At 45.9% G+C, this 27730-nt stretch overlaps 2 protein-coding genes across 8 annotated transcripts in view; one reads left to right on the forward strand and one right to left on the reverse strand.

Annotated features, from left to right (window-relative positions):
* CUNH1orf74 (chromosome unknown C1orf74 homolog) overlaps positions 1 to 27730 on the reverse strand; it is a 139254-nt gene that overhangs the window by 110008 nt on the left and 1516 nt on the right. Inside the window, exons 2-4 of one of the 4 annotated variants that reach the window (XR_004272198.1) lie at positions 26770 to 27679; positions 16741 to 16906; positions 12236 to 12972 (exon numbers count right to left, since the gene is read on the reverse strand). Coding sequence is in view for 3 of the 4 variants with exons in the window: in XM_032289115.1 (XP_032145006.1) it covers positions 26795 to 27604 (810 nt within the window). In the remaining variant the exon portion in view is untranslated. Of the gene's footprint in view, positions 1 to 12235; positions 12973 to 15275; positions 16907 to 26304; positions 27680 to 27730 lie in introns of those variants that run through there. The other 3 variants (XM_032289114.1, XM_032289115.1, XM_032289113.1) reach the window with 3 other exon arrangements.
* Positions 95 to 26311, forward strand: TRAF3IP3 (TRAF3 interacting protein 3). 4 transcript variants are annotated; one of them, XM_032289101.1, is made up of 17 exons: positions 96 to 344; positions 1254 to 1328; positions 4048 to 4450; positions 6531 to 6678; positions 6829 to 6886; positions 7094 to 7118; positions 7387 to 7416; positions 7517 to 7612; positions 16545 to 16616; positions 18992 to 19132; positions 19240 to 19377; positions 21326 to 21461; positions 22078 to 22140; positions 23274 to 23333; positions 24423 to 24559; positions 25340 to 25453; positions 26051 to 26311. In XM_032289101.1, the coding sequence occupies exons 2-17, from the start codon at positions 1279 to 1281 to the stop codon at positions 26141 to 26143; spliced, it is 1764 nt and encodes a 587-aa protein (XP_032144992.1). In that variant the 5' UTR covers positions 96 to 344; positions 1254 to 1278; the 3' UTR covers positions 26144 to 26311. The 4 variants fall into 4 exon arrangements, with proteins under 4 accessions (XP_032144994.1, XP_032144992.1, XP_032144993.1 ...); XM_032289103.1 differs by lacking the exon at positions 1254 to 1328 and having other exon boundaries at positions 95 to 344; positions 26051 to 26143; XM_032289102.1 differs by lacking the exon at positions 23274 to 23333.

Below are 27730 nucleotides of genomic sequence, written 5' to 3' on the forward strand. Positions count from 1 at the left end.
GAGAATAGGTGGCCAGGGTGCCTACTGATGGGAGGAGCTCCTGAGCCCAGCCCTGGAGGCCTCAGAGTTCAGGGGCCCACTCAGATGATGCCAGAAAGCAAGAGAGAGGAACTGGGGTTTGCGAACCTTGTGGCTTTGTCTGTTTCCTGTTTCAGCAAGGCTGTTGCACAAAAAGAAAGACGGTACCAAGAAGGGACGCATTAATGGGACCCAGACCTATGGATTGAAAGTACGTGCTTTACCCATCTGCTGTCTTGCTCCATCTGAGACCAGAGCCAAGATCTGCCTGCCCAGGAACTGGAATGCTTTCCTGAGTGGCTTGAGTTGGAGCCGGGGACTCGGAGGTAACTGAGAAGGAAGATGCTTTTGTGTCTAGGTTTGGGAACTCCGACTTGGGGGTGGGGCAGAAGACACTCTACCATCCCAGCTCCCCTGAGTGAAGAGACTGTGGGTGGCATAGTTTAAGGGTGTCGGGGAGTTGGGTAACCAAGAAAGCATCCTGTGTTGGTTTCCAGTGGTGTTAGCCATGGCACAGGGTACAGCTTCCACCATTCCTCTGTTCCAGCAGATTAGATTGGATTGGATTGGATTAGATTAGATTAGATTAGATTAGAAGTCAGATGACTTAGACTTCAGGCTACCCACTGACATGGGCATGAATTAAATGACCTTTTACAGTTTCCTTCAAAGCCGGGATCCCTGAACAGAAGGCTGCCTTCCCAGCAGCTTAGGTGTAGGCCCCTCTCCCCTCAGTTCACACTGAGAGCTCTGGGCTAAGAAGGCCAACCCATGCAGGAAGCCATTCACTGTCTCTGTTGCACACATGGCCAGGAAGTAGAAGCAGAGACTCTGAAAGGCATGACAAGCCACAGTCAGGTGAGAAGCCGTGCCCTGTTCTCTCTCTGCAGCCTGAGAAATCAGGCTGAGCCTCCCCAGCCAGGAGCCCTTCTTCCTCCAAGCTCCAAGTGAACCCAGTCATGCTACCAGGAGGGAACCTCAGAGATGCCAGAAAGCCTGGGCAGTGGCCCAGTGATCTTTCTTTGAACCCTACAGGGACCAGTTCCCTTTTCCTCAGCAGCCTATCCCTGTCAGCCATCCCACATGCCTTCTTGTTTTTAAGCAAGTCAGTAGGGTCCAGACATCCCGGAAACCTGGGTAGGGTTCTATGCAGCATGCCACACCACGTCCTTGCAGGTGTGGTAGCCCAGGCCTCTGGGAACACTCCCCTCTCTAAGGAGCCATTTCCACTGCAGCTCCTTTCTTGGGTAAGTAGACCCAATGTCTGCCCTGAGGAAGCAGACAGCAGCTGTGTGTTTCGGTGGACAAAGGTGGGTGGCCTGGGTGGAGAGCCCAGAGAGACCTCATTTCAGGCCTTGTCTTCTCCCCCATAACCCTTTCCTCTTCAAGGCAAGAAGGTAGGAGGATTCTCAGTGTTCTGCCTCTACTACAAAACCTGCGGGGAAGCTGGAGCCAAACAGGGAGGGGACCTCATGCCCTATGTGTGATGCAGGCAGACCCCACCTTTCCTTGCCTTTCTGCTTGGTATAATTAGGATGGCAATTATGTCCAGACCACAGAGAAGCCCTTTCTCCTTATAGCCCAAACCCAGAGGTCAGAGGAACCAGAGAAGTAAATGTGACTTCAACCTGGGGCCAGGATCCCCTCAATCTGGTAAACAATATACTCCACCAAAGAGAGAGGGTTGAGAGAGACATGACAGAAGGCATTCTTGGTCCTAGGAGTGCTACTTTAGCTTGGAGCCTTGGTCTCACACCACCAAGTCTTCAATATCCAACATCGGCATATCCTTATTTGTCATTACTTTTAATGGCAAAAACTGCAATTACTTTTGCACCAACCTAATAATAATAATTTATGTTTTTATTATTAAAAGCTAACATTTATTGTGCTCTACATGCCAGGTGCATGGCCTGCATTTTTCATTTAATCCTTATAACCTACAAAGCAGGTTCTAGCCCCATTTTATAAATGAGGAGACTGGGGCTTAGAGATGTTTAGTAGCTTACCTAAAAACACACACAAGTAGTAGGTGACAGAGCCAGGGTATCAGTCCACACAGTGTGACTCCAAGAGCCAGGGCTCTCCACTGCAATCTATGGCAGAATAGCCCGGGGCTGTGGCTCAGGGATGCTGTGAGAGTAGGCTTTAGACATGGAGTTCACATGCACATAATCCTCAGTCTCCTCCATTCAGTCATTTATAACAATATACCTGGGTCTCTCAGATCCTTTTCTAAAGTCTTTAAATAAAGAAAGTGGCAGGGAGGAAGTCAAGGAGCCACCCCCTATGCCTACTCCCACCCTTATCCAAGAAGTAGGAGTGGGGAGAAACGACTAAAGAAAGAAGAGAGCCATTCAGAATGGGTATGTAGCAGACAAACATGAACAACCTCACATTTCTGCTTGGAATCAATGCTGCCTGACACCAGAGAACGCCCCTCCAACCCTCAAGAGTCAGGCATTTGAGTGTCCATGGCTCGACCACACAAAACTCCTCTCAGAGAAGAAGACTGCCCCACCCACACCCCTGGGGAATGAGTGGTAGCATCAGAGAGAAAACAAGAATCCTGCAGGGAATTCCCAACTCAGCCAGGATAGCAAAGTCCCGGTAAAGGGGCAGAGACGCTGCTACCTGTTGAGTCTGTTTGGCCTATAAATAAACCCCGAGGGGTTAGAGCTAGCAAATGCCTGCTTGTTGGCGAAACTGAGAAACCCCCCTCCCAGGGTGGTGGGTAATGAGGTCGTGGGAGGAAGAGAAGCAGCAGCAGCTGTGAGGGGGTGTCCCTCTTCCTTCATCAGTCCCTGGTCTGACTCCAGTGATCAGAGGCGGCAGGACACAGAATTTCCAGCACTCAGGATCCAGCTCATCCAAGTCCAGCCCAACTCAGCAAAGTGACCAGAGGGTTCTGGGAGGATAAGCTGCAGAAGGTAGGTGAGGGAAGAGTAGGAGAAAGGCACAGAGAAGGAAAAGGGGATCCTGGTCTGAGTGCTATGTGAATACCAGGCAAGGCCATGCAAAGGAACATCCTGTGGCCCCTACACCAAGCCTGGCTCCCTGGCAACTTCTGGTTACTGTTTTTGTTTTGTTTCTTCTCTGTATGCAGCAGGCTTATTGAGGTATAATTCATGTGTTGGTGGGTTTGGATGGCACAATCTGTGTCTGGGCTAAGGAAAGCAGACTTGGCACTAGACTTAGCCCTGACAGGGAGGTGACCCTAAAGAAATGGAACCCCTAGCTCCAAGAGTACTGGAACCAGATGCTCCGAAATGGATTTTGGCCAGCAGTAAGCATGTGGCAGTACTGACTGGATTTGATCTGTCCCTGAAAGACAGAGGCCAGTCCTGAGCTTGAAGTGGGGGGCCCATGGACAATTGTCAGGACAGCAGGTTGGAGGAATTAGGGAAGGGTTTCCCTCCTAAACCATGCCAGGTCCAGGCTCACAAGCTAGTTGCTAAAAGTCAAGAAGAGAGCAGTGGGTACTGGTCACAGGACTGGTCACCACCTGAGGGGGGTCTGGTTATCCCTCCAGATCTTGAGAAGTGTCACTCAACTACGTTAGTAACAACTTGGACCAAGACAGCATTAAAGATACTGACTTTCCTTTTCAAATGGGGGATGAGAGGGCAGAGGGGCTCAACTTAGCTGCTTCTTTACACGTCTGGAAAATGAACACACACCTGCCATCTAAAAGGCTATAAGGTCATTGTGATTTTAATCAATTTCTCATGTTCCCCTTAGAGGCATGGTAAGATGTTCAGTCAAGGAGTAAGTGGCAGCCACAGAGACTCTTTTACTTTACAAAGGGGAAACACTGGCTAGAGAAAAGCAGCAATTCGCTTTTATAAGATTGTATTAGTTCATTAGAGACTGAGCCCAGGAGTCCTGACTCCAGTGTGATACCACCATGTCCTCAGTTTTCAACCCACATGGATGGAAGTCTGTGCTATTTCTGCCCCCGGTCTAGAGAGTCATTTTTCCGCCTATCTTCTGACCCCTCCCCTTCTCCTCCCTCTTGGCATCTGGCAGATCCAGGCATCTATTCCAGGAACTGGAAGCCAAGTGCAACAGGTGCTCAGAGGTCATCATGATCAGCCCGGACCCCAGGCCCTCCCCTGGCTTGGCCCGGTGGGCTGAGAGCTATGAGGCCAAGTGTGAGCGCCGGCAAGAGACCCGTGAAAGCCGCCGCTGTCGTCCCAACGTGACCACTTGCCGCCAGGTGGGGAAGACGCTGAGGATCCAGCAGAGAGAGCAGCTCCAGAGAGCTCGATTGCAGCAGTTCTTCAGGAGGAGGAACCTGGAGTTAGAGGAGAAGGGCAAGGCACGGCGTCCCCAGGCCAGGGAGCAAGGGCCCTCCAGGCGGCCAGGCCAGGCGACTGTCCTCAAGGAGCCCTTGTCTTGTGCCAGCAAGATCTCTTCTTCCAGAGAGCAGGTGGGCCGTGTCAAGGGACATAGTGCTCTGTGCTCTGGGACCCTCTCTGGACAAGGCGGGTGGGTGGGCTTGAGATCACTAAAAAGTGATCTAAATTAAGTCCTTCTTCCTCAGTCATATAGTAAAGTTGCCAACAGCCACTTATTGAGAGATTTTTATTGTTGCATTTTTGTTTGTTTAGCTCTTTTTGTTCTGCACTTGACTTGCAGGAGAGAAAAAAATAATTTTTAAAAACAATTCCAGGCTAGGCATGTTAGCTCACACCTGTAATCCCAGCACTTTGGGAAGCCAAGGTAGGAGGATCACTTGAGGCCAGGAGTTTGAGATCAGCCTGAGCAACATAGCAAGACCCTCTCTCTAGCAAAAATTTACAAATTAGCCAGGCATGGTGGTGCACACCTGTAACTAATCAGGAGGCAAAGATGGGAGAATACTTGAACCCAGGAGTTTGAAGCTTCAATAAGCTATGATGGCACCACTGCACTCCAGTCCGGGCAATAGAGGGAGACCCTGTCTCTAAAAAAACTTAAAAATAAAATAAACAAAAATAATTCCAAAGCTAATACCTGTATCAGCTCAAATTTAGGCATTACACACACATCTTCTACAGCTATCTTACAGCATTCATTCACCCATCAGTCATCAAACATTTAATGAAAGCTTATTATATGCCAAGTATACAAGCCAATCCTCTTGACACACACACAGACATATCTGTCCTCTTTTCTTCTGCAAGGCTGTTGTATCCACTCTTCTCTCCTTCTCTTGTGTCATTCCAATTCTATTAAATCACTCAGCTACGACCTCATCTGGTCCAGGAAGCCTTCCCTGGCTTCTCCAGGCCACCTCTGCTGTCTTCTAAGATTGTGTAACCCTTAGAGGGTCCATTAGTCTGGCCTGGAAAGGAACAGTGTTGGCAAAAACCAGGGTATGCTGAGATGACCTCAGCAAGCAAACCATCTGTGTCTTCCTGCTGAAGTTGTGAGCATGTTGACAGCAGGGATGTGTCCGCTATGTTCGGTGGAAATGCTTGGCGTTGTGCCCTATCCTGAGTGGGTACTCCATCAGGGATTCTTAAGTAGTGGATATGTTATGTTCAGTAGGAGATGCTATTCAGAGAAATGATCCCAGAGCCCCGTTGCAAAAGAAAGCAAACCGTATACTAAAGCAAAAAACCTCCCCACAACTACCCACTTCACTTTGTCTTCACACAAAACCTCAACAATTTTCCAGCTGTTACTAAGAGGAAGAAAGCTTTCCTTGGAATATGGAAGGAACCGTAGGGATTATCTATTCCAAATTCCTCACTACACAGATAGAAGACTGAGACCTAGAAAAGGTGGGATCTGAACCCAGATCCCCTCACTCCCCATTCAAGACTAGTTCTCTTTCCACATCACCATGCTGACTATATAAGCGGCTGAGACCAAACAAGGTAGAGGGAGAGAGAAAAACAACAACAACTAGGGATTCTAGAGGGAAAAACTGGAGAAAAGTACGGCTCCACATATGCCTGGCCAGAGGAGGACCACGCCTGCCAATCAGGACAAGGATGTCAGGAGCAGAAGCCTGTGTGGCTCTGAAATCTTGCGTGGGCAACTTTGTTTTTGTGGACCTGAAACATTGTCTTAGTCTGGGTTGCTATAATGAATTACCATAGACTGAGTGGCTTAAATAACAGAAATTTCTTACAATTCTGGAGTCTGGAGGTCTAAGACCACGAATCCTGCAGATCTGGTGTTTGATAAGGGCACTCTTCCCAGTGTGCAGATGGCCTTCTTCTCATTGTATCCTCACAAGGCAGAGAGCAGAGACAGAAAGCAAGCTCTCTGATGTCTCTTCTTATAATGGCACTAATCCCATTCATGAGGGCTCCCCTCTCTGACCTAGTTACTTCTCAAAGTCTCCACCTCCTAACACCATCACATTGGGAGTTAGGATTTCAACACACAGATTTGGGCAGGGATGGGAGGAAAGTCCATTACAAACATAATGGTTGGTTCTTCCTTCTGAAATCATCAGGAGCATCTTTCAAGAGGCTCCAGCCAGTGGTTTTCAGCATTCCCCACTTGCTTTCCAGGTGGCAGGGACCAGCTCTGAGGTCTTTCCAGCCCAGCATCCTTCTTCCTCAGGCATCCACAGGGATCTGACTGACCACCTCTCCTCACGGGCTGGGGGCCTTCCTCCACAGGACCCTCCCATCAAGAAGCCACCCAAACATCACCGTGGTAAGAGCGGAGCCTCCCTTACTCCACAGGGCCTGCAGAGAATCCTGTGACAGCTGTCCCAGCTCACTGGCAATGGAGAGTCCCTATCCCTCCCTACTTCCTTCACTTCCTCCCCATAGGTTCTAAATCACCTTATCCTCCATCTCTCAGGTACTCAGACAAAGGCAGAAGGACCAACAATTAAGAACGATGCCAGTCAGCAAACCAAGTGAGTTCCTGACCTAACCCTCTTGTATCCCATCCATTCTCTCTAGAGAGAACACAATGAATTTCCATGTCCACCTTAATTAAGAAAGAGAAAGCTCTTCCCTACCCTTCTGGCTCTTCAGAAGGGATTTCAGAAGGAATCAACCCACTGCCTCCTGACTTGATTCTTTGGTCCATTATCATTATTTTTAATTTCTTCTCTTCCTAGTTATGGAGTTGCAGTTCTAGATAAGGTAAGCACATATTAACTCAAGGGGTTGAATCAGAAAGTATTAAGCTCTGACATTCTGGAATTTCATTATAAACTTGGCTGGGATGAAGGAGCATCTTCTTCCTGCATGGCAAGGGGGTACTAAGCATAGACATGGGGCCTAACAGGATCCTATCAGAGCCAAAGCAGAAGAGGTTTGCTCTACACAAGCCAACCCAGGCTCTGGTTCTATGTCCCGGCATTTCAGGGGACCTAGAGACATTTCGAATACCCTTGTTCTTTCTCTCCAGGAAATCATCCAGCTTTCTGATTACCTCAAAGTAAGTGGCATGCGACCGCTCCCCTCAGTTCCTCCATCCACCTACCCCCTGCTCCTCTAGGTTAAACTGACCCTCTTGTGTTTTGTACCTGCACCCCCAGGAGGCCCTACAAAGGGAGCTGGTCCTAAAACAGAAAATGGTGATTCTCCAAGACCTACTGTCCACTCTGATTCAGGCCTCTGACAGCTCTTGGAAGGTAAGGGAATGAAATTTTTTTTGAACAAAGCTCATGGGCTTGTATGTGTTCTCATCTCATTTTTCTTTCCACATCATCACAGTAGGAGACGGGGTTTTCTCACACTGAAAAGTGGGCTGGGAGGGGGCAGAAGATGAGGTGGGTGGTACTCAGATTTAGCAGTCAAACAGGTCACAATAAATATATGGGTCATCACCTGAGGGTCACGCTGCTACACATCCAAGGAAGATCCAGACCAAAAGTGGCAAGAATTCCTATTTTTTAATTTGTTGGAGGGAATGAAGGAAGATCCCAATATAGTTTATATTTCTGAATATGGTAAATGTCAAACATTTTTGTATAGGATTCACACTGATATTTATCCCAACCAGCATGCCATGTACCCACTCAGTCTGAATATGAATATCAGAGTGGGAAGGGGCCTTAGAGACAATCTGGTCTAATACTCTCAATTTGCCCATGAGGAAACTGAGTTTCACAGGGGTCAAGTAACTTGTCTAAAGTCACACAGCTGTTAGTGGCAGATCTGGAACTAAAATTCAGGCCTTTGATTTTAGTCCATTCAGTGTACAATATTCATAGGTTATGTCCTCTATAGGAACACTGGACTAGCACTAGAAATAATTAGATTATTTAGATAGTGTTCTTGCTTTGAGAAGGCTAATGGTTTTATAAGAAAGACACATAACTAAACAATACAAAAACATGAAAAATAAATGTTTTGAGGATATAGGAAAATACAAGAAGGAATGAATGACTCCAGAGAAGAAAACAGCCAAGGGAATACTTATATAAGTATTTGCCAGAAAAATATGGAAACAGGAATAGTATTTTAGTTGGTACACAGGCAAATATCTAAAGGCAAGGCCAGGTGCAGTGGCTCACACCTGTAATCTCAGCACTTTGGAAGGCCAAGACGGGTGGATCACCTGAGGTCAGGAGTTCGAGACCAGCCTGGCCAACATGGGAAAACCCTGTCTCTACTAAAAATACAAAAAAAAAAAAAAATTAGCCAGGCGCGGTGGCACATGCCTGTAATCCCAGCTACTCAAGAAGCTGAGGCACAAGAATCACTTGAACCGAGAAGGTAGAGGTTGCAGTGAGCCAAGATTACACCATTGCACTCTAGCCTAGGCAACAGAGTGAGAAGACTCCACCTCAAAAAAAAAAAGAAGGCCAGGCACGGTGGCTGAACCTATAATCCCAGCACTTTGGGAGGCTGAGGTGGGTGGATCACGAGGTCAGGAGATGGAGACCATTCTGGCCAACATGGTGAAACCCCATCACTGCTCAAAAAAAACACAAAAAACAAGCCAGGCATGGTGGCACGTGCCTATAGTTCTGGCTACTCAGGAGACTGAGGCAGGGGAATTGCTTGAACCCAGGAGGTGAAGGTTGCAGTCAGACAAGATTGAACTCCAGCCTGGTGACAGAGCAAAACCCCATCTCAAACAAACAAACAAAAAAAGATCTAAAGACATGATACAGTCTAATACAATGGTTCTCCAACCTTTTTATTTCAGGATTTCTTTACACTTTTTAAATTACTGAAAATCTATAAGAAATTTTTATATTTACCATATTAGAAATTAAGACAGTTAGCTGGGTGCAGTGCCCCACACCTGTAAATCCCAGCAATTTGGGAGGCTGAGGCAGGCAGATCAACTGAGGTCAGGAGCTGGAGACCAGCCCAGCCAAGATGGCAAAACCCTCTCTCTACTAAAAATACAAAAATTAGCCGCATATGGTAGTGTGCGCCTGTAATCTCAGCTACTCCAGAGGCTGAGCCATGAGAATCACTGAGCCTAGGAGGCAGAGGTTGCAATGAGCCAAGATCTTACCACTGCATTCCAGCCTGGGCGACAGAGCGAGACTCCAACTCAAAGAAAAAAAAAAAAAAAAGAAAGAAAGAAAATAAAAGATCACTTGAGCTCCGGAGTTCAAGACCAGCCTGGGCAACATGGCGAAACCTCGTCTCTACTAAAAATACAAAAAATTAGCCAGGTGTGTTGGCATGCACCTGTAGTCGCAGCAACTTGGGAGGCTGAGGCAGGAGAATCTCTTGAGCCTCAGGGATGGAGGCTGCAGTGAGCCATGATTGCACCATTGCATTCCAGCCTGGGCGATGGGAGTGAAACTCTGTCTCAAAAAAGAAAAAGAAAAAGAACTACATTTTCAAAAACAAAACAAAATTAGTGACAGGAGTGTCATTGCTTTACACTTTTGCAAATATTTTTAATGTCTGGCAAGAAAAAGAGAGCTAGATTCTCATATTTGCTTCTGCATTCAATCTGTTGGTTTAAATATGAAGAAAAATTCAGTCTCACACAAATATGTCATTAGAAAAGCTAAGACTTTGCTGATCCTTGAAAGGGCCTTGGGGATTCCCTAGGTTCCTCAGAATCCCCATGCTGAAGCCCCTACATTAGTATATACTATAAATTGATGTATTAGTATGAGCTACAAGCAGTTTGACACCACCAAAGCATAAAGCACCAGGTGGAAAGAGCCAGAGCACACAACCTCACTGGCCTGTGTGACATCACACCCTAGCTCAAGGGTAGACAGAAAGATGACAGGAGGGTATAGAACAAAACTGAGAAGTTGCAGTGACATAAAAGACTTCTTAAGCTCAGCCCTGCTCCTCACATCGGAAATGTCCTGTGTACCTGGAATTTTGAATGTATGGTCAGGGCTCCTGATTGCTAGGTCATTTTCATTGACAGAGTAGGAACTTAGCACCGACAGCTGTGCATGTGAGGTGGTTTCCAGTCCTGAACTAAATTGAGATCATCTCATTTGTTTGACAGTCATTTGATAAGTTCCAACTCTGTGCTGGACCCTTGCTACAAGGACAAAAAGCATTATAGTCCTAACTCTTGAGGAGCTCACACTCTAGCCATGAAGACAGAGACACATAATAAATAACACCAAAACAGTACAATACGGCTACAGCAGCAGTGTATACAGAGTGATGCAGGGAAAACAGAAAGAAGGCAGCAATTATTCTGCCTGAGGTGGAACAGGGAAGGCTTTAAAGGAAAGAAACCTGGCCAGGCACGGCTGCTCATGCCTGTAATCCCAGCACTTTGGGAGGCCAAGGAGGGCAGATCACTTGAGGTCAGGAGTTCAAGACCAGCCCAGCCAACATGGCGAAATGCCATCTCTACCAAAAATACAAAAATTAGGTGAGTGTGATAGTACACACCTAATGTTCCAGCTGCTTGGGGGGCTGAGGCACAAGAATCACTTGAACCTGGGAGGTGGAAGTTGCAGTAAGATCGCACCACTGCACTCCAGCCTGGGTGACAGAGCAAGACTCTATCTCAAAAAATAAAAATAAAGGAAAGAAACCATTTTAGCTGAATCTTGAAGAATGAGTAGGAGCTTACCAGTACAGAAACAGGAGTGATGATGAGGAAAAAAAGCAGAAAGTAGAATGGTGTTTAAGGCAAAGAAACTGGAATGATTACAGGCCTATGAATGACAAAGAACTGGGGATAGCAGAGTATGGCTGAAATGAAGGTATGTCAGACCAGTGCCAAAAAAAGGGTCTCAAGCAGGTCTCTAAAATTATGGGTCTTAAACTTTTTCTGTTGAACAAGGTATCTCAAACTTGAAGACATGGACCCATTTTTAAAGGAAACCCATACATGTATATATATAAAATCAGAGATCCATTAGAATGCATGCTACCCAGCTTGAGAAACACTGCTATAGGTAATAAGCTGAGGAGGAATGGAACTATGCTTTGTTGAGGCTTAACATCTGACACTTAGCAATGTCTGGCTCATCCTTAGAAGGTATGCAATTACTGTCTGTGGAAATGACTTGTGAATGATCAGATCTGTATCTTAAAAGGTTCTCTAACTTCTGGCTGGACACAGAGGCCCACTCTTGTAATCCCAACACTTTGAGAGGCCAAGGCAGAAGGATCACTTGAGTGATCAAGACCAGCCTGGGCAACATAGTGAGACCTCATCTCTACTAAAAATTAAAAAATTAGCCGGGCATGGTGGTACACACCTATAGTCCCAGTTACTTGGGTGTCTAAGGCAGGAGGATCGCTTGAGCCCAGGAGGTCCAGGCCACACCACTGTACTCCAGCCTGGGTGACCCTGTCTTGAAAAAAAAAAAAAGAGGGAGGAGGGTTCAAGGATTCTCTAACTTGTAGCAATAAGGACGCTGGCTCCAAGCAGGGGTTAGGAGAGTTGAGACTCTTATAATATCCCAGGTAAGACACAACCAGAACTTGAATTGAAGCCAGCTCTGTGGGAATGAGGGGTGATGTATGAAGAGACATTTCTGGGTTTGTCTCTGAGGAGGAGTTTCACCCCATGCTCCAGCCCAACAGAGGAAGTTCCCTTGGTTGTGGTTTTCTCCCTCCCTTCTTCTCACCCCTCCTAATCCTCACCCTTCTCTTCTTCCTCCCTCCTCTCCACCAACCCCCTAGCTTCCGGCTTTAAAGAAAAACAGTCTCAGTCTTTTTCAGTTGACAGCTATTGCTTCCCCTAAAACAAGGCAATTCAACTCTTTATCTTTTCCATGAAAGCCTCAACTTCAATAAAAGGGTAGCCCCAGACTGTGCTATTTGGGAAAAATCACTAGAAGAATGTGGCCAGAACTGGTTCAGACCTTTATTTTTTCCATTTGACCTTCATAAATTTGAATTTCCAACTTCACGTGCTGAGAACTCACCACAAACTCCCTATTAGAACCCCAAGGATCAGCTCCCTCCCGGGGCTCCACCTCCAGATGTCTCTGAGCTTTTTGGATACCATAGGTCCTAGGACACTACTGAGACTCCTGAGCAGGGTCCAACCTTCAGGGCAGAAACAGCTCTACCAGCAAAGAAAGCAAGCTCTCAATATTGTGCAATACAAAAACGAGAGCAGGGCAGCCTTGGGTTTGAAGATCTGCAACGTGGAATTAAGATCTTGAGATGACAGCGCAGCAGGGGATTGGCTGCAAGCCCTAAGCAACCTTTACTAGAGCAGAGAGATGAGCTGTGGGCTGGTGCTTCTGTGGTGAGGTGGTGGTGTTTCTGGAGAGCAGATCAGAGGCAGGGGAAAACCACGCAGAAGCAGGAGCTGAAGATTTCAGACCGGCACCAGGTGTGTATGGCCTCTACCTTGCTCCTCTCTCCACTGGGGGTTATGTGCCCTCTGAGCCCTGGGCTCCCGGGGTCTAGCTGCCTAGAAGGTCAGCAGTAGGCCTGTAAGAAGTGCTTCTTCCCACGTACTGTAACACTGGGCTTCAGTGTCGGGAGCCCTGGGGCTCAGACCAGGAAACTACATGCCCCATATGCAACAACTTGGCTGCGACTTTTGTGACATCTTGGGGAGTCCAGAAAAGCAGAGCTGTGGAAAGAGGTTTTTGTTCAAGCTCCACACTTGGGTGGCCCTTCATCCCCACTGAAGGGGCTGTCATGAATTGTCTTCCATTGCAACACAAATGGAAAATTTATCTGGGTTGGGCTAAAATACAAAAACAGCTGGAAGAGAAAAGATTGGATTAAAGCCATACTATGGAATAGGGAGAGAGGAGATACCCCAAAAGGGTAGGAGACTGGGGATGTTTTAAGAATATTGCCTTGGGCCTGTTTTCTTCCCAAAAATAGAGCAAGATAACCCTTAAACTTGGTAGGTTTGATGGTATTCTGCGCAGAAAGAGTTTGGGCAAAGGCAAATGTGTGGAATCAGAAGATACGAACTAGAGGAGGTAGGGGTGAAGCCAGTTGATTTCAGGACCTGTGGATTGACAATGAGCAGGCCACTGTGGAATTCAACCATTTCAACAGTTACTTCAAAGCTCAAACAGTGGAAGTCTTTGACCTTGTCTTCCATCGCTCCCAAAGCCCCGTGCTTACTGTAGATGCCAAATCCCAGACTCTCTGCTCCCCCTCACCTGAGACGCTCCCCCTCACATGAGATGTTAGGAAAAACATTAGTAACAGGAGGCATTCTAAAAAATTATTTTTGGCAACGCTTTTTGCTTTTTCAAGCCCCAGCAGAGAAACACAGGAAGCAGAAAGGGTGGGGGCACCCCCCAGCTCCCATGGTTAGAAGAATCAGCCAAACAAGATCAAAACAGGAGCTGAGAGATACCACTTCCTGCCTCCCCCAGGCACCCTGAAACTCACTGAGGGAAGCAGACCTCAGCACCAAGCTCCCTTCTTTGCCCCCAGACCGTTACAGACCGGAAATGTTATAGGAGATAGGAACGTCCAGGCCGTGTGACTGAGAGGGCCCACGGCATCTCAGGCCTGAAGAGAGGTGGAATTTCAAACCTCACAACTGTCCCACTTGGCCTGGTTGGAAAAAGCCAGAGAAAGGATAGGAAAACCGGCTACTGCCCTGTCTCTGTAAAACCTGCTCTCATTGATGGAACCCCCACCCCATCCCCTACACACATACACTCTACACAAAGCTCCAGGCTGGAAGAATGAAATCCCTACCTGGGAAAAAGGGGCAAGTCTACAAATGGAGGGACAACAAAGCGGCAAGGAAGCTGGTAGCACTCAGCTGAAATACTGACAAACTGAGAAGCCGAGACTGGCTCCTCATGCCAGCCTTGCTCCCTTCTCGCCCTTGAGATTAGCATCTGTCTTGGAGTGTCCAAAATGCCCTTAGACAGACCCAGCCTATGAATAAATAGAATGTGACTTTCTGGGAAGCTTGCTTACACCCCCTGCTGCTCTCACTCTGCTTTAATATCTCTCAGTTTCTTGCTTTCTTAAAGAAGTTCTCGTCGAGTCTAGTATGTACATATGCATGTGGAAGTGTGTGTGTGCAGGTGGAAGGATGTGTGTGCAGGTGGAGGTGTCCGTGTGCAGGTGGAAATGTGTGTGTGCAGGTGGAGGTGTGCATGTTCAGGTGGAAATGTGTGTGTGCAGGTGGAGGTGTCCGTGTGCAGGTGGAGGTGTCCGTGTGCAGGTGGAATGTGTGTGTGCAGGTGGAGGTGTGTGTGTGCAGGTGGAGGTGTCCGTGTGCAGGTGGAGGTGTGTGTGTGCAGGGGAGGTGTCCGTGTGCAGGTGGAAGTATGTGTGTGCAGGTGGAGGTGTCCATGTGCAGGTGGAAGTGTGTCTGTGCAGGGGAGGTGTCCATGTGCAGGTGGAAGTATGTGTGTGCAGGTGGAGGTGTCCGTGTGCAGGTGGAAATGTGTGTGTGTGCAGGTGGAGATGTGCGTGTTCAAGTGGAAATGTGTGTGTGCAGGTGGAGGTGTCTGTGTGCAGGTGGAAGTGTGTGCAGGTAGAGGTGTCTGTGTGCAGGTGAAGGTGTCCGTGTGCATGTGGAAGTGTGTGTGCATGTGGAGGTGTCTGCAGGTGGAAGTGTGCATGTACAGGTGGAGGTGTGCGTGTGCAGATGGATGTATTTGTGTGCAGTTGGAGGTGTGCATGTGTGTGGAGGTGTGCATGTGTGTGGAGGTGTGCATGTGCAGGTGGAGGTGTGCGTGTGCAGATGGAGGTATGTGTGTGCAGTTGGAGGTGTGCATTTGTGTGGAGGTGTGCATGTACAGGTGGAGGTGTGCGTGTGCAGATGGAGGTATGTGTGTGCAGTTGGAGGTGTGCATGTGTGTGGAGGTGTGCATGTGTGTGGAGGTGTGCATGTACAGGTGGAGGTGTGCGTGTGCAGATGGAGGTATGTGTGTGCAGTTGGAGGTGTGCATGTGTGTGGAGGTGTGCATGTGCAGGTGGAGGTGTGCATGCGCATGTGGAGGTGTACATGCACGTGTGGAGATGTGCGTGCGCGTGTGGAGATGTGCGTGCACGTGTGGTGTGCGTGTGCAGGTGGAGGTGTACATGTCCAGGTGGAGGTTTGCATGTGAGGGTGTGTATGTGCAGGTAGAAGTGTGCGTGTGCAGGTGGAGGTATACTGTGCAGGTGGAAGTGTGCAGGTGGAAGTGTGTGTGTGTATGTGCAGGCATATGTGTGCCGGTGGAAGTGTGTCTGTGCATGTTCAGGTGGAAGTATGCGTGTGCAGGTGAAGGTGTGCATATGCAGTTGGAGGTATGCATGTGCATGAGGAGGCGTGTGTGTGCAGGTGGAAGTGTGCACGTGCATGTGGAGGTGTGTGTATATGTGCAGGTATGTGTGGCAGGGAAGAGAGTATATTAATTTCCTAGGACTGCTGTGACAAAGTACCACAGTCAGGGGAGCTTCAACAACAGAAACTTATTTTCTCACAGTTCCGGAGGCCAAAAGTCTGAGATCGAGGTGTGGGCAGAGTTCGTTTCTCCTGTGGTCTCTCCCCTGCCATCTCTCTCTGTGTCTCCATGTGGCTTTCCCGCAGTGTCCTGATCTCCTCTTTTAGTAAGGACATTCATCATATTGGATTAGGGCCCAATCTAATGGCCTCATTTTAACTTAACTACATCTTTAAAGACCCTGTCTCCAAATATGGTCACATTCTGGGGCACTCGGGGCTTAGGACTTCAGCATAGGAATGTTGAGGAGATACACATCAGCCCGTAACAGTGGATAAGGGAGGGAATAAATATTCTCCTGGGAGGGGAGACTGTGTTAGCCTTACTGGCCTACATTTTACAGGTAAAAGTCCACGTACAAGACTGAGAAGAGGTGAGGAGTGCAGAAGTGCCTAGACAGGGGAGGGAAGGTAGTGAGTGAAAGGGTAGCTTAGAAGCTTTCATTCCAGGCCCCCCAACCCCCTGCTATGTGACCCGGAGCCATTTGATAAAAATTGAGGAAAAAGAGGACTTGAGGCCAGTCTGATTCTTTCTTGTCCTAGCCCAGGGAAAGAGAAGATCCTCTTCTAACTAACATCCTTTGTCATCTTTGCTCCTGCCTACCTCCTGAAAGAGTTCACTGTTTAAGCACCAACTATGTGTTGGGCAGTAGGATAGGAATGTAGAGTCAAACTCTTTGCAGACTAGATTTTGGCCCAAGTTCATTAACTCATCCCATTTGCTCTAGGGACAGCTTAATGAAGACAAACTAAAGGGGAAACTGAGATCCTTAGAAAACCAGCTGTACACGTGTACCCAGGTAAGCGTTCTGAAGGATACTTCCATCTCGGGAACCTCGAATTAAAGGAGAAGAATGCCTGAACCTCAATCCTACTTTCTAGAAATGCCATCAGATAGAGAATAACACACTCATTCCTACTTACCCAGTTCTGGCTTGGCCATTTCCACTTTAGTCTCTAATTCACTAGATCACTGTCTCCATCTTCGTTCTCTCTCTTTCTCCCAGTATCCTTCTCTTTGCACCCTGGGAAGGAATCCCAGCACTAACCACTTTGTCAGCTCCCAGGGAAACCTTGAGAATACCTGAAACTGTAGGGAAAGACCCTTGGTAAAGAGTCACATCACCCAGACAGACCTTTACACATCCTAATCTTTGAACAGATGAATTGGATGTTATAAGGAAGTCTTAGAAAATGATTTTCATTCTATGGGCAACTTTTTTCTGTTTTTCTAACAACCATTAGAAGAATATAAAAGCTCTTTTACTTGGCTCTTCTGTAACATTGTTTTCCAGCATCAGTAATCTCTTGATTGGCATAATCTTGGTTTACAAGAGATAGAAAGAAATCAGCTTTCACACTTGAGAAGTGATGGATCCCTGACAGGTGGGAAGATGTCAAATAAGAGAATGGGGTGAAACAGGCAGACTTCTCCCATCTGGAGTTAGAGAGAGAAGACAGTCCTGGCTACACAGATGGCCTCTTATAGGGGATCAGAGTTTATGGAGTCTACAACTTTCGTGGTCCACAACTTTTATTTTTGCAGTATGATTTGCTTTGTCATTATACTGCATACATAAATAATGCCAACCAAGCTCATAAGAGACTAATATATAATTCAGAATGCCAGTCTATTAATTTTCAGTGAGGAATAACAAATAATCAGTGACCAGCATGAATGGTCATTGGATGTCCAGTATCTGGGACATCCCCTACATATGACCTCAACCAGGTTAACTCCTGGATCTGATTTTTAATGAAAGTTCCAAAACCATAAAACCCACTCACATTTAAATTGAAAATTTCAGATAATTCCAAAGCTAAATGGAAATGATTTCATATGGATTCCTAAATTTTTGTCATCTAGTCTACTGCTTACATAGTGGTAATCCAGAATTGACATTAAAAGCTGCCTGCCTTCTCCAAAATCACAGAGCATAAAGATGAAAAGAAGGGAGAAGGCAAGACCCCCCCCACCACCAGTGAATTTGCAAAGCTACGCTTGTGTCTCTTTCTTAATCCTGCAGCCAGGAGGAATTTTATAATGCAAAGGTATCAATTTTAAAACATTAAGCTCATTTGGAATTGTAGAGTGGCTACAATGGTCTCATTTAAAAGCAGCAGCAGTATGCTAGCTCCTGAAGGAGTTTACAATCCAGTATGAAAGGCAGATGAGTCAACAGAGTAGAACAATACAGGCATGCAGGGAATATTATGTGAACAATACAGGCATGCAGGAGATACTATGTGAACACTATGAACACTAAGAAAAGCTACCTAATCCATAAGACATTGGGGAATGGGGGTAGTTGGTCAATTTATCAGAACTGATGATACTGGACTGAATCTTGAGTATGAGAAGAAGTTAACCAGCTCTAGGCAGCAGCTATATGGGTAAAGGCAGAAGCCAAAAAACAGAGTGCTGGGGGATCTGCAAACATCTCGGCTTAGGTGGAAGTAGCATGGGATGAAAATCTAGGCATGTAAGAGGAGCAATGACAAGGAGTTTAAATGTCATTCTTAGGATGCTGGGAATCCATGGAGAGATGTATGCAGGAAGTGGCAAGATCGGATTTGCATTTTAGAAAACTTTGTAAATGCAGGACTGAAAAGGGATTGAAGGGAGGAGGCAAGCTTTGAAGAAAGGGAGGCTGCTGCATTAATCCGTATAATTCTACTACTAGAGCCTGAACTAAGGAAGCAGAAGTAGGGATAGAGAGGAGACAGACATGAGCTGTTAAAGAAATTGTCAAGGCTCAATAACTAACTGATTACTGGGAGGAAGTGGGAGAGAAAATGAAGACTGGCTCCTTGGTTTAGGGTTTGGAAACGCCTGGATGGATGATGATTCTGGCCACTGAAATAGAAAGTCCAGGACAGAAAAGACATGCTTAGAAAGATGAGTCCTTTTAGACATGTTGGATTTCAAGAGCTTGTACAAGTCCTTGGTTACAATGCCCAGCAAGCCTAGGGCACTGTTTATTATGCCCCCCACTCATCTCTCATTGACTGAGGGACTCTCCCTGCTAGCTTTACCCTAAAAGAAAAGGCTCACGAGATTACTGGTATCTCTTCCCTGGGGGAAGAATCAACTTCTTTTCATTTCTGTATCCCAGCTCAGGATTTGGCACACAGAAGCTCAATGTGTATTTGTTGAATTGCATCAAATTTACAGAAATACTCCCCTTGGGGAATGAAAAAAGTGCTACTGGAGATGGAAGACCAGAAAAACAGCTATGAGCAGAAGGCCAAGGAGTCACTGCAGAAAGTGCTGGAGGAGAAAATGAATGCAGAGCAGCAACTACAGAGCACACAGGTATAAGGATGCTAAAGAGACCTTGGGGTGGGAACTCCAGGCAGCTTAGAGAACAAGCAGCGAGCTGCACAACTCCCTGGAACTCTCTCCTCTCTGATCTCCCTCAGCGATCCCTTGCCCTGGCAGAGCAGAAGTGTGAACAGTGGAGGAGCCAGTATGAGGCTCTGAAGGAGGACTGGAGGACCCTAGGGACCCAGCACAGAGAGCTGGAGAGCCAACTCCACGTGCTTCAGTCCAAACTGCAGGTACCAGGCACTGGGGCTGGGGAGGGAAAGCAGGGGATGGGGAGGGGGGGTGGTGATGAAAGAAGCTGCTCTGGGTTAGGGACTTCAAAGGCAGCTGACAGCATCTGGCTTTCAGTTCCTCGGTCACCGCCTACTTTGTACCAAAGTCACTGTTTTGGCTCTGAAATCGAATTTTGAGTTTAGCAAGGGTGTCTGCACTGCTCGTGCAAATGAACTAAGCATTCACTGGAATGACACCATGCAAATGAAAAGAGCTGGCTGGAATATTCATCAGTCTACTAATGTCATACCCCAACCCGCTCTCCAAACATTATCCCAAAAAAGCATCCAGTTCAGAATTGCCCATTATTGGCACAGAACGAATGTCATTAATTTATTTACAGGTGAGTACTAACACTTTCTGCCAATGTGCGTGTGTGGCTTTTTGTTTTTTGTTGTGTTGTTTTTTTTTTTTTTTCTTTTTTGAGACGGAGTCTCACACTGTCACCCAGGCTGAAGTGCAATGGTGCAATCTCAGCTCACTGCAACCTCCGTCACCTGGGTTCAAGTAATTCTCCTGCCTCAGCCTCCCGAGTAGCTGGGATTACAGGTGCCCGCCATTACACCCAGCTAACTTTTTTGTATTTTTAGTAGAGATGGGGTTTCACTATGTTGGCCAGGCTAGTCTTGAACTCCTTAACCTCGTGATCCACCTGCCTTGGCCTCCCAAAGTGCTGGGATTACAGGCATGAGCCACTGTGCCTGGTCTATGCGTTTTTTAAGCGATTACATTTAGCAATTACAATTAGACTCTTGGCATTCTCAAGGGTTCCATCATTTTCAATCCGTCCTAAGTCTCAGTCTCCCTATCTGTGAAATGAGGACAACAGTACCTTTGTCATAAGGTTGTTCTGAGGATTAAGTAAGGTGATCCATGTAAAGCACTTAGCACAATGCCTGGCACAATAAAGCACTCGGTAAATGTCAGCTATTATTTGCATAGATTTATTTACTTGGTTTGGAATTTTGAGGCTCCACCTCAAAAGCTGATCTTTGTAATTTTCCTGAAGCAGGGCTCAGAACAGCTCACTTGATAAGGGACAGAGTATGTGAGTCTTATCAAAGGCGTGAACCTAGCTGGTCACTCTACATGGTATCCACATCTCAACCTTTATTGTTCTCTTCTTCCCACCACCTATAAGGCAACTCCTATGAAGATTTTTGTGTTTTGGTTTTTTTTTAACTTTGAATCTTTGTGGGGGAAAAGAAAAGACCCTAACAAAAAAACAATTCATACTGCCAGAAGAAGAAAAGAGCAAGTGAAAACATCTAGCAAAGTGATGACTTCATCTTCCTTAATTTGGTGATTTACCAAAGTGTCAAGACATGAGTCCCATGCCAATGACAACCGCTTACATTTCCCCTAGAATGGCAGGTTTTTTTAAAGTATTGGGTTTCCTAAAGCAATTCTTATTTTATATATTCTAATTTATGTACATGAGTATATAGTATAGACCTCTGTCACTTAGAGATGGTTTAAAAAATAAACTTACACTACACATGCCTCAGACCACTTCAAAACTACTAGCATGCGTCTGTAGTTCCAGCTACTCAGAAGCCTAAGGTGGGAGGATTGCTTGAGCCCAAGAGATCGAGGCTGCAATGAGCTATGTTGAAACCACTGCACTCCAGTCTGGGTGACAAAGTGAGACCCCATCTCTAAAAATAAAAATAAATAAAACAAGTTCCTTGTGAATATCAAAATTCTAATTTTCTGTTATAGATGTGAGGAACAAAGGAAAGAGAAGAATAGGAAAAAAGAAACACCTCCCTATTTTCTCATTTCCCTAACATTCCTTCTATCTCAACGATTCCAGAATTTTCTTATTTTTCTCTTCCATGGTACCTGGCCCCAACCTCCACCCGAGCACTGACATCCTTCTATATTGACCCCTCCTCCTCCTTACAGGGAGCTGATAGCAGGGACTTACAGATGAACCAGGCCCTTCGATTTTTGGAGAATGAACACCAGGAACTGCAGGCCAAGATTGAATGCCTACAAGGGGACAGAGACCTGTGCAGCTTGGATACCCAGGACCTACAAGGTATTCTTCTCCTTGGAGGCCTTAGGCACACAGGAGCCATGGCCAAGTGAGCTAAGAAAAAAAAAAAAACCTTGTTACGAGAAAGGCTTCAGGTTTTTATTTCTTCGCTTGATTGGCTGATTGGCTTTATAATATCATTTTACCTTGAGGGAGGGGCAGGGCTGTTTTAATCACCCAAAACTGAAAATTAATTTCACTATACTAGAGCATCTTATTGTCTGAACTCTCTTTTTTAGCCCATCCCTCTAGGCCAGATCACAGCTGCTCCCATATCAGTCACATATATCAAGGCCACATTCCTCATTTGAAAGGGAAAGGTCAGTTGACACACAGGCATAAAGTCTCTCAGTCACAGCCTCTGTGTCAGCTGATAGAGAAGACTAGATCGTGTGTAAATACAATCCTCAATCAACCCAACATTGTTGATGCACAGAACCTGAGGTACTTGGCTTCTGGTTTACCTCTTTAGAACTGGGCCACGAAGATAGAGCAACTTCCAATAGACACACGTTAGAGGCCATGACAAGACAGCATCTATTACTAATTTCCATCCTTCAGTACTGAGTTCATTAAGCCTTGGGTTCCTTTATTTTGGCTTGCATTATTGCATTTTCAGATCAACTAAAAAGGTCGGAGGCGGAGAAACTCACCCTGGTGACCAGAGTACAGCAGTTGCAGAGTAAGTTCGCTTTCCAGATTCTAAAAGTCCACAGGGTTTTCCTGGGGCTCCTGGCCCACAAAAGGCACTCAGAGTAGGGATTAAGGGCCCAGTCTGTGGCATATGCTTTAACTCTGTGCATTTTCAGACCCTCTTCTTGTGAAGTTAGGTCATTTACATAGCTCTCCAGAAATTATGTATTGGCTTCCGTTCTTTTTTTTCTACTTCTGTCCTTCCATGCCAATGATACCATTTACAATTTCCCCTAGAATTGCAGATTTTTTTAAAGTACTGGGTTTCCTAAAGCAGTTCTTATTTTATATATCCTAATTTATGTACATGAATATGTCATATAGACCTGTTACTAGAGACGGTTTACAAAATAAGCTGACACTACATATGCCCCAATCCACTTCAAAACTTCATATTGGCCCCAGAGAGGAAAGGGGACTTCTCAGAAGAAAAGCACTTTCTGAAAAGTTGGGGAACCTGTCTCAATTAATACCGCAGCAGGTTGCCTACCACTTTAACCTCTGATACCTGATAGAGAAGCTTCATGCAAACAGCAATGAATATTAACAGAGCAAAGCAACCTCAGGGGAAAGGGAAAGTCTTCAAGCAAAAACTTGAAGGTAGAGACATGGTAGGGACAGTTATAAGGATGATATATTCATAGCAAAGTACCACAGATGGTGTGTCTTGAAGAACAGAAATGTATTGTCTCACAGTTCTGGCGACTAGAAGTCCAAGATGTCAGCCGGGTTGTTTCCTTCTGAGGGCATTTAGGGAAAGATCGATGTCAGGGCTCTTTCCTTGGCTTTGTAGATGACCATCTTCTCCCTGTGTCTCTTCACATCATCTTTCCCATGAACATATGTGTCCAAATTTCCCCTTCTTGTAAGAACACAAGTGATATTAGATTAGGGCCCACCTGAATGACCCCATTGTAACTTGAATATCTTTTAAAGAACTTATCTCCAAATAAGGTCATAATTTAAGGGACTGAATCTTCAACATACAGATTCTGGGGAAGAAAATTCAACACATAGCAGATGGAAACACATTTAATAACTGAGGTTCTAAGCAAAGTTCCGAAAAGAAACTCTTTGTAGTAAATATGCTAGCATAGACAAGTTCCTTGTGTTTTCCAACAGGTCTACTTCAGAATCAATCCTTACAGCTTCAAGAACAGGAGAAACTCTTAACAAAGAAAGGTCAGCAAATTTATTACCACAAATTCTAAGATATTGCTCTTCCCGTACCTGCCTAGAGGCAGGTGGATGGACTACATGACCTCCTGGAGTCCCATCCAGCTCTGGGAGTCTGTTAAGTCTGGGATATATGGGAGCTTTTTAAGGACTGATCATTGGCTCTGAGGACACTTCAACTAGTTAGCCTTCTATCCTGAGGTATACAAACTGTGGAAAACGGTTTCTATTCTCTCTGAAAGCACATGTCTATGTTGAACATTTCAATAAACTTATTTTGAACTCAGGATTTCATGTCAATTTTTACACACTTGATTTTCCAAATCATATCCAACTTCCCGGCCCCAAACCACGTAGCATGCCAGAGTCAAGTAACTCTTAGCCCTAGAGAGTCTACTGTCCATGTTTCCTGAGAATTCACCGTCTACACAAAGGTCCAACAGCTCCTCACCTATCCACTACACATGACCTTTTGTTTTCTCCTCACAATCACTGGGCATAATGTAAGAGATAAGGCAGAAATTTTTATGCCCACATAGTACAGATAAGAACATGAAGGTCTGTGTCACCACAGACTAACAACACAGCTACAACAATAATCCAGAACTTCTGACTCCTAGTCCATGCTTTTTCACCAAGACAAAGACTGCAGGGTGGCTGAAAACCCATCTTTAATCATATGAAGACAAATTTTAGAATATGACTGCCATCTTCACAACTTTGAAATGAGGACATCAGGGAAAAGGGGTTATATTAAAGCAGCCACCAAACTTATTTGACAAACTAGGAAGAATGTGACAACCAATGAAACTCAATTAATAAGTATTCACTAAAATTATCCAGCATTAGACAAGACTGAGGATACAAACAAAAGGTGCCAATCTTGCCCTCAAGGAGCTCAGATTCCAACTGTCTGTCCAAGCTTAGGAGGGGCCCAATAGAAGTTAAACTTTATGTCAGAGAATGCCATTAGTCTAGCCAAGAGCACACCCCACCTAGTTCCCTCCCCTCTCCCCACTCCTAGTGGTCTACCCTCAGCGCCCTTCCTCAGAGGTGTGGGCCTCACTATCACCAAGAATCTGGCTGCTTTTATAGATCAGGCTCTGCCCGAGTGGAGTCCCAAGTCCTTCCATAACGAAGTGGAGCCTGAGGGTAAAGGAAAGGAGAAAGACTGGGATCTAAGAGACCAGCTGCAAAAGAAGACTTTGCAGCTCCAGGCCAAGGAAAAGGAGGTGAGAGGGTGACCGGAGACAGTGAGGGCTCATCTGCAGAATGGCAGAGAGACCTGGGAGGCAGCCAAAGGGCAGGGATTTCAAAGTTTAAGTTGTGACTGGATATCCACAGAAATTCATTTGCCTGTATAAAGTGTCTGTGCTTCTGGACTGACTTGCCAATCTTTTCCCTTCCTTATTTATACCAACTCCTAGTCAAGGTTTTATTAAATGGTTACCTTTTAGAAAGTCGACCAAAACTCAAACACATTTAATGAAAATATTAACTTCTCATATGTTGTCCCACATTGAGTATCTTAAATCTTTTTTTTTTTTTAGTTTATTAAACTAAGTGTATCTAGACTTGCTAAATCTTTACATGTCTTTTAAAGAGTAACACTCTTCCTTTGTACATATCCACAAACATACATATCCCCACAGTGTTCATACGCAACTAACTCCTAGGAAAGGGACTTGTTCTAAGGTCACTTCTAGGTCTTTTGTGCTATAAGAACTTCATTTTTTGGTGTCTCCCATTTGCAAAGCACTTGCATGTAAAGTCTTTGTATAAAAGAACTTAGGTGTATAAAATGCAATAATATGCACATTATCAATCATTTAAATGAACACATTCCAGACAATGTGAGACAGTCAAAAGACAAACTCAAATCCCTGAGAATGGCTGAGAAGGGAGGATGGTGGTAATTCTGAATGAGTGAAACTTACATCGGGCAGTCTCCCCAACCTGGGCTCTGTCCTAGACAGAAGTGATAGTGATGACTTTGGTGATATTCTCCCCAGTGCAGAGAACTGCATTCGGAGCTAGACAACCTCAGTGACGAGTACCTCTCCTGCTTGCGTAAGCTGCAGCACTGTCGAGAAGAGCTGAACCAGAGCCAGCAGCCACCTCCCAGAGTAAGAGGGTCTATCCTTCTGTAAAGCCCCGGATGATGGGACAATTCCTTCTTTAACCAAGTTTTGCAGATAAAATGAATCAGCCCACGCCAACATCTGGCCATTCTGTCCCATTGTGCTTGGTTTACACTATACTGACATTATGGCAACCATTGGAAAAAATACTGGCTCATGCATCAAAGCCCAACTTTCACGGAACTCTCAATGCCAGAGGGAAAGACTTACTCTTAGCTAAAGTATGAAAGGGTGTTCTTTTAGCCTGTGATAAGCATGGAGCCAGGAAGAGTAGGACAACAAAAGTACTGGGGAATATGAACAAAGAACATAATTTTACTGAGTTATTTTCCACCCTTGATTATTCATATCAGTATTTATATATCTGGTCCCTGATGGATATGGCTCCCTGGGCCAGGGACCACTGGTTAAGTGGTTTCACCCCAAGAGAGGTGACAAAGTGGGCAATAGTGTAAAAAGCTTTTTCTCCACCACCAACCCAGGGTTTTCCACTGGACTAAAGTAGGAAGAAGAAAGATTTTTGCCCATATCTTTTCCAGTCAACTCATGGCCACTTTCTTCTGTCCCCCTGTCCCTCTGCAGAGGCAGTGCGGGCGATGGCTCCCAATGTTGATGGTGGTGATTGCTGTAGCGCTGGCAGTGTTCCTGGCCAATAAAGACAACCTGATGATCTGAATAAAACAGCTGCCTTGGGTGAAAATCAGAAGCAAGCAACTCAACGAAAAGAAGATTTGGGTACATTACAGCTTGGGTTTTCCTTTTCCAACTGACTTGGGATTTCTGACTTTTTGTTATTTTCTTAACCTACTGTAAATAAACTTCACCTGACCAGACTGTTCCTCAGAACTCTTGGTTTATTCCTGAATGGTGTATTACATTAACAAGTATCACATATTTAAGCATACTGGTGGTCTACTCTCCTCAAATTCAGCTGGAGGCATAAAAAACATGCAGAAAAGCCTCCAGCCCAACTTTCCTAGCAGACGGCACCCACATAGAGCACCACACAAGTATTTAGCTTGCCTTCCACAACCCTGCTTTTCCTCTGTCATCTCTTTTCTTCTATCTCTTATCCTGTGAAAATGAAAACATCTCCACTAAGAGGACTTCCTGGTATAGAAATGGCAAGTATGTACTATCTACCAATTTGCTACCAGCACCAGCATTACCTATTTCCATGCCCTTTGCATTTGCAGCCAATTATTACAGCATTGTGCCTTAGTGTACTCAAGACACTTGGAATTGGCACTTGAGATGATTATTTGCCATCCCCAACCTAAAGATGATCTTTTACTGAGTACCTTCTGTATGAGAGGAGAGTTAAAGTCAGAGGGCCACAGCCGGCAGTGTGACTATCTCAGAGGAGATGCTGAGATCAGCAAAGTCATTCTGAGTCCTAAATCGGGTTCTGAGGTCCTTCTCCCAGGTGTTTAGAATGTCCCTCAGGCCTGGGAACAAGCTCTCTGGGACACTAAAGGAATAGAGCAGGATTGGGTGTTGACCTAGCAACCATGAGATCCGGGCAGTGAATACTCGTAGTGGAGTCAGAGCTAAGCAGTTGTCAGCTACCTGGTTCAGGTGAAAGGTATAGGGGACAGGATAGCCCAGGAGGATCCCAAATACAGTACAGAGATTCCAGTCTGAGGAATGGAGCCTGCTGTGGGAGACTGCTAGAGATAAGTCCCTCTGCAGTCCCTGCAAATGTGTGATGATCTCAGCCACGAGGGCCTTCAAGTCCTGACGCTGGTCCAGGGAGCAGACACAAGGGTGGGGCTGGCAGCCAGAAACGTCCACAAAGGCTATGGTACCAAGCAGCACCTGCTCCAAGTGCTGGCATACATGCTCAGGACTGACAATCAGGCTGTTTTCTCCAATCTCAAGGATGTGAAGTCCAAAGTTCAGGAAACCAAGCCCCTGCAGCTCCTCCAGATAGCTCTGGAGCTCTGATGCCCCTGCACAGTTGCAATCATAGAGCACAGCTGGCTTCAGTCCCCGGGCCACAGCCAGCACCTCTCCAGCTAAGTGAAGGCAGATGGCTTGGGGTAGACTCCGTCTCTTTCCCAGGCCAAGGTTCTGCTGAGCAGCTGCCACCAGCAGCTGAGGGCTCGGTGATGACATGACATCTAGAAGCAACATCAAGAATGGCCTCCTTAGCTAGCCACAATTCCCTTCCCTGGGTGGCATCTTTCAGCCAGACACTTGAGGAGGGGCCTAGAAACAAAGCAGGAGCAGGGAATTATTAGCAGCCAGTAACACAGCAGG

This window comes from Sapajus apella, unplaced genomic scaffold (assembly GCF_009761245.1).
Source record: "Sapajus apella isolate SASKATOON/1434 unplaced genomic scaffold, GSC_monkey_1.0 scaffold22, whole genome shotgun sequence".
Taxonomy (NCBI): Eukaryota; Metazoa; Chordata; class Mammalia; order Primates; family Cebidae; genus Sapajus; species Sapajus apella.

Coding starts and splice junctions, on each gene's coding strand:
- TRAF3IP3 (XM_032289101.1), top strand. CDS start 1,279: ATGTCTGCCCTGAGGAAGCAGACAGCAGCTGTGTGTTTCGGTGGACAA. Junction 22,141..23,273: donor CAGAGTACAGCAGTTGCAGA/GTAAGTTCGCTT, acceptor GTTTTCCAACAG/GTCTACTTCAGAATCAATCC. Junction 24,560..25,339: donor TCCAGGCCAAGGAAAAGGAG/GTGAGAGGGTGA, acceptor TATTCTCCCCAG/TGCAGAGAACTGCATTCGGA.